Genomic DNA, 15,248 nt, shown 5'->3' with positions numbered 1-15,248 from the left:
AGGCTCAAGATATCAACAATTTTACATTTAAACTTGATGCCTTCTTTCTGTTTTAAAAACATTATAAATCACACATTTTAAAGTATGTAAATTATAATTATCCAGGTGAGTGTAGTCCTGAGAAGGACTGTTTGAGATGACTGACGTTTCGACAACCTGAGCGGAAGTCATCTTCCGGAGTCAAGCGCCTGACTCTGAAGATGACTTCCGCTCAGGTTGTAGAAACGTCGGTCACCTCAAACAGTTCTTCGCAGGACTACACTCACCCGAATGATCATAATTTACGTTCTTATGACATAACTCCTGGGTTCAAACCATTTATAGAAATACATATTTCAAAGGTGAAACATGTCACTGACTATAATGACAAAAAAAATAGATTTCAATTTTCACGAGGACCAAATGAGGGGTAGTGGTAAAACACAACGAACCAATCTACTTTTTAAAACTTTATTCATGCGCTACTTGAAGGATACAAGGCTGATCAAGTAGGCACTAGTAATTGTGCTTCTATTTGCTGACTTTAATTTACAGTGATGATATGGGTTTAAACTTTCTGAAGTTAGATTATAAAACTTAACTATATGTATTTGACAAAACAAGCAACCTTGGTCTTCGAAAGTTGGTCTGAGTTTTCCTAACGTTTCCATAGTTTTACGACCACGCGCAGGCTAATGCCCAATATTTCGGCTATACATAAACAACCTTCATCAGGTGGTAGAAAAGCTAAGTAACCTATTTAGTACTACACAATATAAGTATATCATTTTAGTATCGTTCAGTCTGTAAAGCGTTGGCAGCAACCACATGCATGCCATATTCAATAGACTATATACGGTAAAAACCCGCGTATAAGAACCTAGAATTTTCTAGGTCAGGCTGAACAGGTTCTTATATTTTAGGGTTGTTTTTCACAATTCAGGCTGATTAGGTTCTTAATGGGTTCTTATTTTTCAGAGTTTGTCGTAGTTTAACCATTGACAGAAATGTTGTAGTACTGATACAAAATGGTTTAGCACTTGTATTTTCGACAACAAAAATGCTTGCCTTGTTTGCTACACAATAACTTTTTGTCAGAAGTTTCTCACACAATTAAAATCCAGAATTTTGGCCATCAAAATTGAAGTGATTGTTTTTGTATAAGAACCTATTTTTCTTTGCCAGGCTGAACAGGTTCTTATAATTTTGGGTAATTAAATGCCAAATTTCAGCCTGTAGGTTCTTATATCACTAGGTTCTTATATGCAGGCTTTTACTTTACTGCTTATGATCCAAGGGCTAATGTTCAGTAAGAAGATCGCTCAGGAGGTAAAAAGTGCTTTCAAGGACAACATTGACATTATTCTAAACTTCGAGTCCTCAGTTGTGACTTAGGTTTAAAAAAAGTACTACTTGTGAACTAGTAAAATTTATTTTCATCAGAACTTTTGCTGAGTCGTCCAAACGGTTATCTAGTTATGCTGTCGTAAAACAAACCCGGAAGAAAACCACGCGAAATAACTTTAAAAACGATTGAAATCTACTCGAAAAGCGTAATTCAACAACTAAACTTGATACGCGAGCAAAGCGTATATAAGATACAAAAAACAAATCACAAAGTACATGTCAATCAAAATATATCATCAAATGTCAGTCATCAATGTACCGTTCGGATGTACGGTCCAACAAAAGAAATAATGTAACAAAAAACCTAGGTTTTCTTTTTGATCTCCAGGCGATCAACCTCTGACGAAAGAGCTTGTGGGTACGAAATTGCCTATATTTGATTATCAGGGTGCATTATGGCTGGAAGATTCTTCCGTAAATGCTGCTGGCCGTTGTTGTCAAAGTATTTATCCCCTTGAAGACTCGATATGTCTACGATTATTTTTACAAAAATGGTGTCTCCCTGGACATATCCACCTTGGCGGAGTTCTTTGTGAGATATAAATGTCGGACAGCCCGACGCTATGTTCATATCTGATGTTGGCCTCTTGAAACTTGAACTCTGCGGATCTGGCCGTAAACAATCATACGCGTCTCGGATTCTGTCCTGGTCCAGAAGTTTAAAATTAACCTTTTGAGTAAACGGCCATGGCAACAACGCATCGTATTTACCTCGCATGATGACAAAGAACACTGACACATGCGTCTCTTTACCCATTCGGTCACCATTAGGGTAAAGGCAGGCACACACTTTGTATCCAAACCGTCCAACGTAGAACGGAGGGCTGTAAATCGATGAGGTCTTTCCAGAAACAGCTTCCTGAAATCTTCGGCTGTATTGATCAATCTTCCAAAGGTACACTCCATCGTGTGACGTAGCCTGCAAAATCTGAATCTGAAGATCTTGCTTGGACAGTTGATTTTCATGTAATGCTAGTTGGTGCTCGGTTCTGTCTAGACGCCGCTCGCATGCAGGGTGAGATGTGGCCAAATTGGGTCTCGGCCCGGAATCTTTTGGGGTCATCCTGGTCCCTTTGAGAAGAGCCAGCTCTGTATGCAAGTTATTAACTTGCGTCTCGTGATGCCTTACAGGATTTAGAATTTCCTCCATTTGATAAGACACAGCATTTCCGTTGGCTCCACGTCCGGCAGCTTCTAAATCAAGATAAAGTTTTTCCAAATCTCTTCGCTGGTCACTCATTGACTTTTCAATCAAAGATATTTTAGTTTGCTGTGTTTGAATGTTGTTTCTTGCTGCAACGAGTTCCTGGGTTTGGTTTCGAAGTTGCTGTTGCAGCGCATTTTTGTCATTTTGCAGACGAGACAGCTCCTTTTCCATTTCCTTGCTTTTCCTGTTGTGCTCTTGACTTGAATAGTTCATCAATTCCAGATGGTACTCAACACGATCCTTGGTATGCCGTTTAAGGCTTTCTTTCGTTCCCTTAAAAAATATAAATTTTGAATTTAAATTTGCTTCTTTTATTGATGAAAGAAGAAATCGAACTTAGGGAGACGGTTCTCTGATAAAGCTTAGAATACAGGATAGGGGAAAGGCGTAGCACAAGGCACACAAAGTAAAACTGCGCTTGACTGAGAAGGAGGACTTGTAAACATCGAGTCATCAGTGCAATACAGTATTTATTTAAGACATCTAAACAACGTCTCTTAGTTGTTGAAATGAATTTGTATTCATGCAGAAACAACGAAACAGATTACAGTACACTTGGGTATGATCAATGAAAGTTAGTTGACAAATGACTGTCTTCAAAGTACTTCTAGTTAGAAAACGCGAATTTCTTTGTCATGATCACTGGGATATACAGACTACACCTGGCCAATACAAAATACTGTTTCCTAGCGTATCCAAGAAGAAACCTGACCCCCCCCCCCCCCCCCCAACTGCTCGCAGCCTGGCCCATTATTAAAACCATGTTTTATCCATTAGTAACAGATTTTTGGGGAAACTAGCCAGATATTTTCATATTTTACACATTCTTCAACTTTTCAACTTTATCTATTCATGTCTTTAAAATTGTTAGTGGTAATGGGCTAGGCCCACGGATTGCAGTTGCTAATATAGTTGTACAATTCATATTTTTTTGGCCAGGCCTGCAACCTTCCACTCTGCAGGCCTGAGTGCTTGTACATCGTATTCAGGTAATGGTACTGATGTAGTACACAACGTGTCGTTTGGCCTTTGTTAAAATATTGTGTATGAAGATGTATCATGGGATGTTTTCTCAGCTTACGAAAACAGGACAAAGGTTAAGAAAAGTGAACTTACTTTAAAATCACAACCATGAATGCTGAAAAGGCACCAATGCTCAGCTTTAACACAGTGTGTAGTCACGTGATCATCCATCATGTCTCGAGGTATATCATATTGGCCACAGTTTAAGATACAGCTGACGGGAAATTTAAGGCAGACATCCAAATGATCCTGAAATAACAACACATTTGTAAGGGAATGGAAAAGGCCGATTATACGCTCATTGATAGCAATGTTGGTCGAAAGAATACTTGCGAGTGAGATTTTCTTTTCGATGCATTGAGCACACCACTGAATACTTGCTCGGGGATTCAGTGTTTTCGTCTTCCATTCATTCTCCTTTTCACGGCTTCCGATCTTGTATCACCGTAGAAGGGAATTTGGCGGATGTAAATCTCCTTTTTCTCGTCTTTCTTGTTTCTACAGCCGTACACAACACACCACAGCACCATTTTTTCTTCCTTCGCACAACGAATACACTAAAACCCACGAAAGCAGCGTTCTTGTATAAACGTCACAGGCCCACTATCCTCAGTTTCCCGCCATGCGCGGGTTTGCGTCCAACCGGAAGTGAAATTACACGTATTTGTCCGCCTCATACACAGGGAAGAAAAATTGATAGGGAATTGTTTTTTTCAAACAAACATGAAGTTTAGATCAAGCAAATAACAAAAAATCTTTCATATGCACTTTAACATCTAATAAAAACCGATGGGACGGCCAAAATCTCTTGATTCGAGGTTATTTTATGCAACAAGAACGCAAGATGCACCGAAACGTCGGTTCCTATCACTCATATTTCTTGTTTCATGTATTTCTAAATCATTTCTTTTAAGAACGAAAAGGGACAGAGAATAAGAAATAAGAAAAGTCCTGCGACGTTTAATTTTTCATTAATGGGCGGCTTCCTTAAAGACTTGCCACTCGTTGTAGACTGAGGGCATGAAAGTGCGCAATAAGACTAAAATGATCACTGTTGTTACTCACGTGATCCAATGAAGGAAAAAGAAGAATTTTATGTCAGCGTCCATTTAAGAAACCTAAGAGGTAAATTGTCACATTAAATCCCAAACCATTTTTTTGGAGGGGGGATGGGCTACCTACTAGCTAAATAGCTCAATTCCAGTACTATTGTAAAACTGATCGGCTAACATTACGTTCCAGTTATATGATGAAGTTGAATTACTGAAATGATACAAAGAAGACCCTGGGGAAGCTCTCTGGCTTTTGTTAGAGTCCGAAATAATTATAAATAATCGACATTTAGTAAGATTTTCTTTTATAATTTTAATACTAATTTTTCGTTACCTTCATGTTGCTTTGTCGAACTTTTCCTCCACAATATGTACATATTACTGCCCTGTTGATGCAATCTTTTGTTCTGTGTTGTTCAAGATTCCTTCTTTCCATCGTCTCATCACATGCTTGACATTGTGCGTCACCAAACCGGCAGCCATCTTCATGCGCCTTGTAAAATTAAAGAACCCATATACTGTTGTTAATGAAATTTCCAGCGTCATTGATCATAAGATAATCAAGAGGCAAGATGCGATGGTACCTTAATAACTATCCATTACCAAAACTAAAATGACTATTCTGCTCGAAATGCAAAGTACTGTATTGGAGACTGATTTCATATAAGAAGCAATTTTGATTTCTATACAAATGAAAAAAAGCTCCTTGTTGGAACTTCGAACTTAACATGTTCGGCAGTCAAGGAATAATTTGCTTTCGAGCCTTGTTGAAATCAAAACGTGTGACTTATGACGCGTTCGTTCTGTGACCGTCAGCCTCCCACGCAGTCGTTCTTAGGGGACTCGTATACGAGTCCCCGAAAAATGACTGCGTGGGAGGCTTTGTGACCGCATGCTACAATTCTTTCCTGTATCTCTTTTAAGTAACTAAAAAGCTGTCACGCACAATCTTTATTGCCGTGTTTTTCACTGTTACGCCAAAAAAAATTCAAAGTTGCGTGATTCTTTGTGAACCATTCCATGAACGAAGTCAAGAAATTGACATGTTATAGATGATAAGTAAATAAGGAATCTGTCCAATTGTCAGGTATGTGCGGTATTCCGTACTCAAGTTATTTGACAAAATGTTTCACACAAAAATTATAGAGATTAGTATGGAGACGCCATGTTGGTTTCCCTCTGAGGAGCACCAACATGGCGGCCGGAAATAGGAAAACACATCTGGAGTTCCAAAAGTTTGTAGGCCTCCCAGCTTTGAATTCTAGAATTTGGTGACGTCACGTGAAAACCAAGAATTTCGATCCTGTTTTATCTTTGGCATTTTTCAGATAAAAAAAAAAGCATTTTCTTCTCTCAGTTTTGATCGTAAGCATGCAGAATGTCATTAAAAGGGATAGGAACCGTTTGTGACGTTGATCAAACTTGCATGACCTGGCGACCTTGGATATAAAGTCTAGAAATGTCTTTCCAATACCTTCAGGTATCTCAGTTCGCCTTTCCGCTCGCAGCCTCTTTCTTTCCATCGACAGTAACACAGAAGGCTTAGTACTTCTCTTTCGCAACATTTATCTCGAAAACACTCATCCTGTGGTATTCCTTCTCCATCTATTGGACATCTCGGAATTTCCGGCCTAAAAGAAATTAATGAAAAGTGAGGCCTTCAAAAGCGTTGAAACAACAAGCAACATGGGAGTTTCAAACAATGGACAAATGACTTAATTAGGTCACTAAAATACAATGTAACTCAAACTATGGCGATATTTGAAGGCTGGAAGTGAGCAGATGGACAAATACCTCTTACTCTACCCCCACCCTCTCCTCCTCTCTTTCTCTCCTTGAAAGACGTACCACAATAACAGAGAAATAACATCTCGAAGTTGCCAATATAGTATTGGAACTTTTGCGAAGTAAGTAGAACCAATTTTATATAGTAGATTAAAACCTACCCTAAAAGACCTTCCAGACAACTGTTACAAAATCGATGGCCACAAGACGTCTGCCAGGGTTCGTTGAAAACATTTTTGCAGAATGGGCATGAAAGCCGCTCATCAAATTTATCCACGAATTTTACTTGGGAACTGGGATTATTAACTTTGCTACCCATAAGGTATGAGTATGCAGCACACAATGTTTTGCTTTAGTTTCTCCTGTATGTTGTTTTCGCATATTGAGAGCTTTCTGTGAATCGAATGTCAATATATGTATGCTCGGTTTCAAAACACGTGACGGATTGCGATACATCGTGATGACGTCAAAGTTACACTAAGGTATGATATTCTCATTCTATCTTTTACAATGTCAAACTAAGAGTCATCAGTAAACTTAGCAGCGCTTAATTCGCTCGTACATTCCATAACTTAGTTCTTGAAGCTTCTTGCGTCACGCGATTTTAAGAACAATGAGGTCATTATGAGTTATCATAAGAGAGGTTTTTCCCTTCGAAGATTGGTGTGAATATTTCACTAGTTGAAAACGTCTGAAACAGATCAGTTTGCCACCCATAAGGTACAAGAATGCAGCACACAATGTTTTGCTTGAGTTTCTCCAGTACGTTGTTTTCGCATTTTGAGACCTTTCTGTGAACCGAATGTAAATATATGCTCGGCTTCAAAACACGTGGTGGATAGCGATATATCGTGGTGACGTCAAAATTTCACTGATGCATGATATTCTCATTCTATCTTTTACAAGGTCAAAATAGAATCATCAGTAAACTTAGCAGCGCTTATAAGCGGAGTAATGAGATTTGCAAAGAACGCTTTCAGCAATTAGATGTAAATCGCAGGTACTAATCATACCACGGGGAAGAAAACAACATTTATATCCACTAACCTAAATTCGCTCGTACATCAGTCATAACTTAGTTCTTGAAGCTTCTTCCGTCACGCGATTTTAAGAACAATGAGGTCATTATGAGTTTATTGTAAGAGGGGTTTTTCCCTTCGAAGATTGGTGTGAACATTTCACTGGTTGAAACGTCTGAAACAGATCAGTTTACCGCCCATAAGGCATAAGAATGCAGCACATAATGTTTTGCTTCAGTTTCTCCAGTGCGTTGTTTTCGCATTTTGAGACCTTTCTGTGAACCGAATGTAAATATATGCTCGGTTTCAAAACATCGATATATCGTGATGACGTAAAAATTTCACCGTTGCATGATATATTCATTCTATCTTTTACAAGGTCAAAATAGAATCATCAGTAAACTTAGCAGCGCTAAGCGGAGTAATGAGATTTGCAAAGAATGCTTTCAGCAATTAGAGGAAGAAAACAACATTTATATCCACTAACCTAAATTCGCTCGTACATTCCATAACTTAGTTCTTGAGAAGCTTCTTGCGTCACGCAATTTTAAGAACAATGGCGTCATTATTATATAACTTTATTTTAGTTTAGTGTTTTTTTAGAGGGGTTTTTCCCTTCGCAGATTGGTGTGAATGTTTCACTGGTGAAAACGTCTGAAAAAGATCAGGTTCTTCTTCTTGTGGAGCGCAATTTCAACAGTGTCCGTCGTCCTACCTGTGTGTGGGTTAAAGGGACACGGCTTAAAATCATTGCAAGAAGGAAAAGAAGGAGGAAGAAAATTTTATATACAAGGGAGGCATCGATGGAATGCAAATACTGTCCTACTAATTTATTGAATTGCAAATGAGCTTACGTTGTGATTATGTTAAAGAGAGAGGTTCACATTTCAGTACATAGGCATCAATCTAAATGCTTTTTTCTCTTTCTTATTAAATTTATGGCCTTAAAAGTCCCACTCACATGTACTTCAGTAATCACATTCTATGATGATTAGTCCAAACATAGGGACTGATGACCAGAATTCACAGAAAATGCTAGTGGGTTGTTTTCATATTGTCGATATTGAATCTAGTGTTGACCCGTAGGATTTATTCCACGATTGATGTGTTTACAGTTAGTTGCATGCAAAATAACGCAATCATATGAAAAAAATACCACCTGAGTTACCTTTTCCCTTCCGAATGGTTCATAAACAACGAATTAAATTAAACAGGCTTGGGTCATAGCGAACAAAGGCAAAAAAGTATTTTGATTCATGGACATGCGCAGAACCATGAACCCCTCCCTTTAACAAAATCAAAATACTTTGCGCAAAACACCGAAACCTCGCAATCTTGGTCATCTTTAGTAATTATTTTCTATCTTCACTTCTTTGTCTTTAGATAATATTTATTCCTTTTCTCTTTTGAAATCTGTCGTTCTATGGCATAACTTTAAGTAGTTACGTTTGCGCCACACAGACGTCGCTTTGCTTGATTGAGACACAGATAGGCGAACAATGAGGGTGCTAATAAAAAGTTAACAAGTCAGTGTGACGTTAATGAATGTTTCGAAATGTACCGTCGCACCCTTAATTTTAACCAAAAATTAACTGTGTAAGGATTCGATGACGCGCCAGATCTTACTTTGTTGTTCTTTGCTTATTTGTTTAATATTTTTAATGACAGCTGTAACATTAGACAAGTTAATTGAGCTAAAGTTGACAGCTCAAAACAACTGATCACTTTTAAGGTGACGTCTTCAGACTGGTCTATTTTCACGTAAAGTGCTTGATGGTTCATGGTTACCCTGTGATATAGTTCCTAAACATTCAAATACAATTTCTACTGAGACGGTTATACCAGTGCTGTTCCTTAAAAAAAATGTCATAAGGTTAATTGGATTGACCGGTTTATCTAGTAGATCAAGTTTGACGTTAGTATTCTGAATCTGCTAACAAAGCACTTTTTTTGTAAATGAATGATTTCGTCTACGTATTCTTGATATTCAGTTGTACATAATGAATAGTTTAAGGTTAAAGTTTAACGCTGGCGGGCTGAGTCGGAGTAGGTTTAACGTGCCGGTATGTGCCGTCCAGGTCTCCCAAAATGAGCCCCGGTTTACATTAAATTTTCAAGTTGATACCCCGTTCAAGAAACAATTCTACGCTGTGATTTTTTTCTTTTGATTTTCAATTTTTCAATTTTTTTGTCTGGTTTGTCAGACTTATGATAATCATATATCCTATGTAATGGCGATCAGTGCTTGTATGTAAGTTGTCCACTACTTACAACCCAATTGATGGACTGGATATTTTGATAATCAAAATTTTTTTTTATGAATAAGTTAAAATTTCGCTGGAAGATTCCGTGCGTTTGCAATTATATAACACTCTAGTGTTCTAGAAATCGCGTCGAACTGTTATAAATCAGCCATATCTCAAGAAAGAATCACCGTGAATATCTGTCACCATGCAAAGGAAGAAAGTAAGTAAACATATAAAAGTGAAATATTATGTCATGAAGATATGACTCGCTCGCGCGAGGACTAATAAACCGTAGCCTGAGTATCAGGCCTTCCTAAGGGGAGGGGGAGAAGAGGAAAGGAAGGCCTGACACAAAACCTTTCAGAAGTTTAGAAGTTTGTGTCGAACGTCCGAATTTTGGACGTTGGCGCTGATTGGAGGAAACACAAAAGGTAACGTTACACCGCCGGAAACAAAAATTATCATGATAGACTAAACAATGCAACTGTTGCATGTTTTGTATTTTGATATCAAAGGTCATTTCTGTCATTTCTGGGCTTATACGAGTGCTGCGTTTATCGCATGTTGAGCAACCGTCGTTCTTATACCCGTTGAGGCATTTTATTTGGGTTTGGTACGTTTGGCTTGTTTTTTTGAGTGCGTCCGGTGACATTACAGCCTCTCTAGTTAGGATTTGAACTGTTAAATATTCTTTATCCGGCCGCCTATTTGTTTTCGTAGCTGAGATCTTGTGTTTCTTATCACGGCTATTTGTCTTTTGATTTGTTACGGCTGCGTTTTTGTCATCACTTCTTGCCATCCTGAACTGTGAGATTTGCATTTTCCTCCTGTAATGAAGCTGTATTTAGTCGCGAATTCTGCTCAGTGGTGCTCAACAGAAAATATTTTGTTTGGAGAGTCTTTTGTAATAGAGCTGTCTGTATAACTTCAATTCATATCTCTCACAGCGGTCATCGCTGACATGACAGTTGCATGACCGGAAGTTATTTGGATTGACTACTATTTACGGCGTAGCGTCATGCTCATCGAGGGGGCGGAATACTCGTCTCAATGCTTTTCTGTCAGGCTTTTCTTCCCTTTTCCCCTTCCTCTCTTCCTCCTCTCCCCCCCCCCCCCCCCCCCGCCTCCCCGAAAAGCCTGATACTCAGGCTAAATAAACCGCGATCTCCTGCCCTATTAAGGGGCACTGCTACGGCGATTTTGTTGCATTTTAGTCAAAACTGCTGAAATATTTTACAACGAACTTGCCCTGTAATATGAAATTGCTTTTACAATATCGGAAAGAAAATGTCAGTTTTTCTCTTAGGAAAAACAAACAATAATCGATTTTTAGCTACTTAATTCTCTAAAATACACAAGAAGAACTTGAAAAAATTGGCCAATTTTTTCAAGTTGCAATCCACTTCCATTACACTCACGGTAGGGTTATTATTAACAAAACTAAACCATTGTTTTGACTTCATTGAAATAAATACGTTGTTTGGTTATCAATATGGTGACCCTAAAAATTCGGTAATAGGGAGTTGCTAATCAACAATCGATTAATTAGCAACGACGGGGGAGACGGTAGGGAAAATGTCGTCGCGATTATTCCAACTTGCTTTTAATGTCAAATGTAGGTCCTGGAGTTGAATTCTTGGAGACTACTCTAAGTTTAGAAAGAGAAAGAAAAATTCGTCGTCGTGTGATTACGTCCTCTATAAAACGTCCCATCAGGAAACTTCACGTCCTAGTCGTGCAGTGAGTGAAGATGTATCATGGAATGTTTTCTCAGCCTCCGAAAACAGGACAAAGGTTAACAAACAAACAACAGCTTTAACAAAAGTGAACTTACTTATAGACCACAACCATGAATGCTGAAAGGGCACAAATGCTCATTTCTAACACAGTGTGAGATCACGCGATCCTCTATCATGTCTCGAGGTATATCAATTTGGCCACAGTTTAAATTACGGGAAATTTAAGGCAGACATCCAAATGATCCTGAAACAATAACACATTTCTAAAGGAATGGAAAAGACCAGTTATTTTCTCTGGGAAAGAAAATAGTTTGTGGAGGTAACGTAAGGCACTATTAACTAGATATGATAATTCACGTGTTTTTCGAAACTCACAAATTTCGATTTTAATAATGCCTGTCAAAGTATGCTAGCTATATATACACATATATCTCACAGCAGCTATCTTTTACAATTAAAAAAATTTAGACCCAAAGTTCAAAAAATCAGAAACAACACCATTTAACTTAACCTAGTTTAATATATGGCCTTAGCTCCCACGAGTCTCCTGTAGCTCAGCGCTAGAGCATGGAACTAGTAATAGGAAGGTCTTCGGAGCACTCGGATTTCTTTTTTCCCCGTATACCTGTGTCACTTTCTAGAATAATACATCATTCTCATTCATTCACCAGGCTGAAAATATACAATCACATTTATTTCATAGCCACACGTTCGACACTCAAATCCTAGCAGTATGCAGGATTTTCGTCTCACGAACCTAGTTTAATGGCCTTAGCTCCCACGCGTCTCCTGTAGCTCAGCGGTAGAGCATCCGAATTAGTAATCAAAGGTCTTAGGTTCGACTCCTGATGGAAGCACTCGGATTTCTTTTTTCCGAGTATGCCTGTGTCACTTTCTAGAATAACACATCATTCTCATTCATTCACCAGGCTGGAAATATACTATCACATTTATTTCATAGGATTATTATTATTATGGTGTATGACAGTTTCTAACAGACTGAAATATTACAATTTAAAACCGTTAACGGGATATTTGATAGGACCTTATGATAGTCCAGTGAGCTGATGGCCGACATAAAGGGAAAAGTTTGGATAGACCGGATGGACAGGATTCTCAGTTTTGGCTCCCGTAATGCGCAAAAGCCTTTTGAGAGTCATTTTTCGCATAAACTATGCATGGAAATTAAAATTTAGGCCTTGTCTTAGGTATCTAGACCGTCTACCTATTATATTTAGACACTCTTTTGGTAGCGTATGCTTTAGCAGAAACTTATTTTATTATTATTGTTATTTTTATTATTATTATTATTATTATTATTAGTATTATTATTATTATTATTATTATTATTATTATTATTATTATTATTATTATTATTATTATTATTATTTTCTTTTAATAAGGTGAAGAACAAGAGAAAATGTTAACCAGATAATCATTATACTTAAAGGTAAAATACCTGAGGAGCGGCTCCAAACACTTTTTACAGAATCTATGTCCGCATGATGTCTGCAAGGGCTCATTGAAAACTCTCTTGCAGATTGGACACGTTATCGTTCATCTGGTTGATCACTAAACTGAACTAGATAATCAGACTCGATATCATCTGTTACGCACATGGCTAACCATTCACAAATGTGTGTACTACTCTTAACACGCGTTTTTATGTAACTCGGTAAAATTTATTTCGAGATGTTTCAGTCTTTGTTTAAACACATCCAAGTCATAACTTCCCCTTGAGCTGTCACGGCGCTATCATGAGAGGGCAGGAAGATTAGCATGACTTTAACTCAGCAGTGAAAGAAGTTTGCATTGAACTTTGTTATGATACCAGGAATGCATCGGATATCGCTACAGCTAGCCTTCCTTTGTTGGCCATAACACTAATCGGAAGTTATTAAAACGATGATAAATCTCGGTTTTCACTGTCACGCCATTGAAAAAGATCGAAACCATTCCATGAATGAAGTCAAGAAGTTGACATGGTATAGAGGATAAATTAATAAGGCATCTGTCCAAGTGTCAGGTCTGTGCAGCATTCCGTACTCGAGTTGTTTGACAAAATGTTCCACATAAATTTATAGAGCTTAACATGGCGGCCGGAAATACGAAAAAACATCTGGAGTTCACTTTTGCCAGAAAAGAGGTTTGTTTGCCCTTGTGAATTTTCGAAAGTTTAGATTAAAATTTCTCCTCAAACTTAAATTGTTTAGAATGCTGAAAATCACCCGAAGAGTCATTTTTGAGATACGGAAAAGCTCTGTCACGGCCGTCCTCCTTATGTCACGCACGATGGAAACTCGGAAATTGAAACTGTTCTATTTTCAAAAGGAAGCACGACATCGAGCTAAGAAATTGTGAACAGAGATATTTTTAGGTAATCTTTCCTTGAATGAAGGTAAAAATTTTGTAGGCCTCCCAGTTTTGAATTCTAGAATTTGGTGACGTCACGTGAAAACCGAGAATTGAACCGGAAGAACGTGATCACAGCCGGTCACGACAGTCACAAGGCGATTGGCTAATTCCCGAGTTAGCAGGGGAATCCCCGAAACGAAAGACGAAAGACTCGAAACCATTACTTAATAGGGGTATTTTTAATACATAATAAAACAGTGAGTTAACTCTGCTTTGCCTATTTTGGACTTTCTCTGGGTTCTCTCTCTGTTCCTCTCTGGTTATCTGCTTCGTGCTGCATATAATTCGAATATTCAGATCGCTGTTAGTCGATCCTGAGTATAAACGATGTTGTGTGAGCGAGCCCGTGACCTAAGGCAGGCGATCGCGGTTTAAGTCCTCGCCAGAAAGTTATATTTTAATGTAGTACGTTATGTCTTGCCTTTATCTGTTTACTTGCTTTGTTCCTTTGATATGACAGATCTTCACAGTGATCCTTTGTTGAAATATGACTGATTCATATTTGGCACGATTTCTAAAACAGAGTGTTATGTAATTGCAAATGCACGGAATCTTCTAGTAAAATTTTAACTTACTCATATTGATAATTCGCTTCTCAAAATATCCAGTCCATCAATAGGGTTGCAAGCAGTGGACAACTTACATAGAAGCACTGATCGCCATTACATAGGATATATCATCAGTCTGACAAACCAGGCAAAAACTCTGAAAATTGAAAATCAAAAGAAAAAAATCACGGAGTAGAAATGTTTCTAGAACGGGGTATCAACTTGTGTATTTAATGTAAACTGGTCTCAACTTTGGAGACCAGGACGGCACATGCCGGCAAGTTAAACCCTATTCCGGCCAAGCCCACCATGTACCAGTGTGAAACCTTAACCTAATAAACCACTTCGCATCTCAGACGTTACAACTAATTATATAGAATAAGTGGATGAAATCATTCATTTACAAAAATGTGCTATGTTAGCACAATCAGAGTACTTACGTCAAACTTGATCTACTAGATTTTAAAAACGTCACCTGGCAATTAACGTTATGACGTCAAAATTTAAGGAAGCGCAATGGTGATAACCTCCTCAGTAGCAATTATATTTGAATCAGGATCGCTCCCAGGGTAACCATAAACCCTCAAGAAGTATTTACGTGAAAAGAGACCAGTCAGAAGACATCACCTCAAAAGTTAGTTGTAATTGTATTACTGATTGAGCGGTAATGATTATTTATGAATTTTCTTAACATTTACAGCTGCCATTAAAACATTAAAAAATTAGCAAAAAACAGCAAAGCGGTGAGATCTGCTGCGTCATCGAATCCTAACACAGTTAATTTTGGTTGAAGTCGTGTCACGTACATCCTCGGGAAATATATTTAGA

At 38.1% G+C, this 15,248-nt stretch overlaps 3 protein-coding genes across 4 annotated transcripts in view; all 3 read right to left on the bottom strand.

Moving 5' to 3' along the window:
* The window catches only part of LOC146487431 (TNF receptor-associated factor 3-like), a 53,731-nt gene extending 39,265 nt beyond the window's left edge, over positions 1-14,466 (bottom strand). The window contains exon 1 of the mRNA XM_085087984.1: positions 14,448-14,466. Within this exon, the coding sequence (XP_084944110.1) occupies positions 14,448-14,451 (4 nt within the window). The 5' untranslated portion in view covers positions 14,452-14,466. The remainder of the gene's footprint in view (positions 1-14,447) is intronic.
* Positions 1-15,248, bottom strand: part of LOC146487429 (TNF receptor-associated factor 3-like) — a 58,127-nt gene that overhangs the window by 29,416 nt on the left and 13,463 nt on the right. The window contains exon 4 of one of the 2 annotated variants that reach the window (XM_085087865.1): positions 12,917-14,223. The exons of the other annotated variant lie outside the window; for it this stretch is intronic. Coding sequence (XP_084943991.1) covers positions 12,917-12,980 — 64 coding nt within the window. The 5' untranslated portion in view covers positions 12,981-14,223. The remainder of the gene's footprint in view (positions 1-12,916; positions 14,224-15,248) is intronic. 2 annotated transcript variants of the gene reach the window in all.
* Positions 899-6,840, bottom strand: LOC146487432 (TNF receptor-associated factor 3-like). Its single transcript, XM_085087890.1, has 5 exons — positions 6,615-6,840; positions 6,143-6,299; positions 5,003-5,161; positions 3,710-3,865; positions 899-2,866 (listed from the first exon to the last, which is right to left on the bottom strand). The coding sequence occupies exons 1-5, from the start codon at positions 6,770-6,772 to the stop codon at positions 1,757-1,759; spliced, it is 1,740 nt and encodes a 579-aa protein (XP_084944016.1). The 5' UTR covers positions 6,773-6,840; the 3' UTR covers positions 899-1,756.

This window comes from Pavona decussata, unplaced genomic scaffold (genome assembly GCF_977016875.1).
Source record: "Pavona decussata unplaced genomic scaffold, jaPavDecu1.1 SCAFFOLD_16, whole genome shotgun sequence".
Lineage (NCBI taxonomy): Eukaryota > Metazoa > Cnidaria > Anthozoa > Scleractinia > Agariciidae > Pavona > Pavona decussata.
This window is presented reverse-complemented; position numbering and strand designations above follow the sequence as displayed.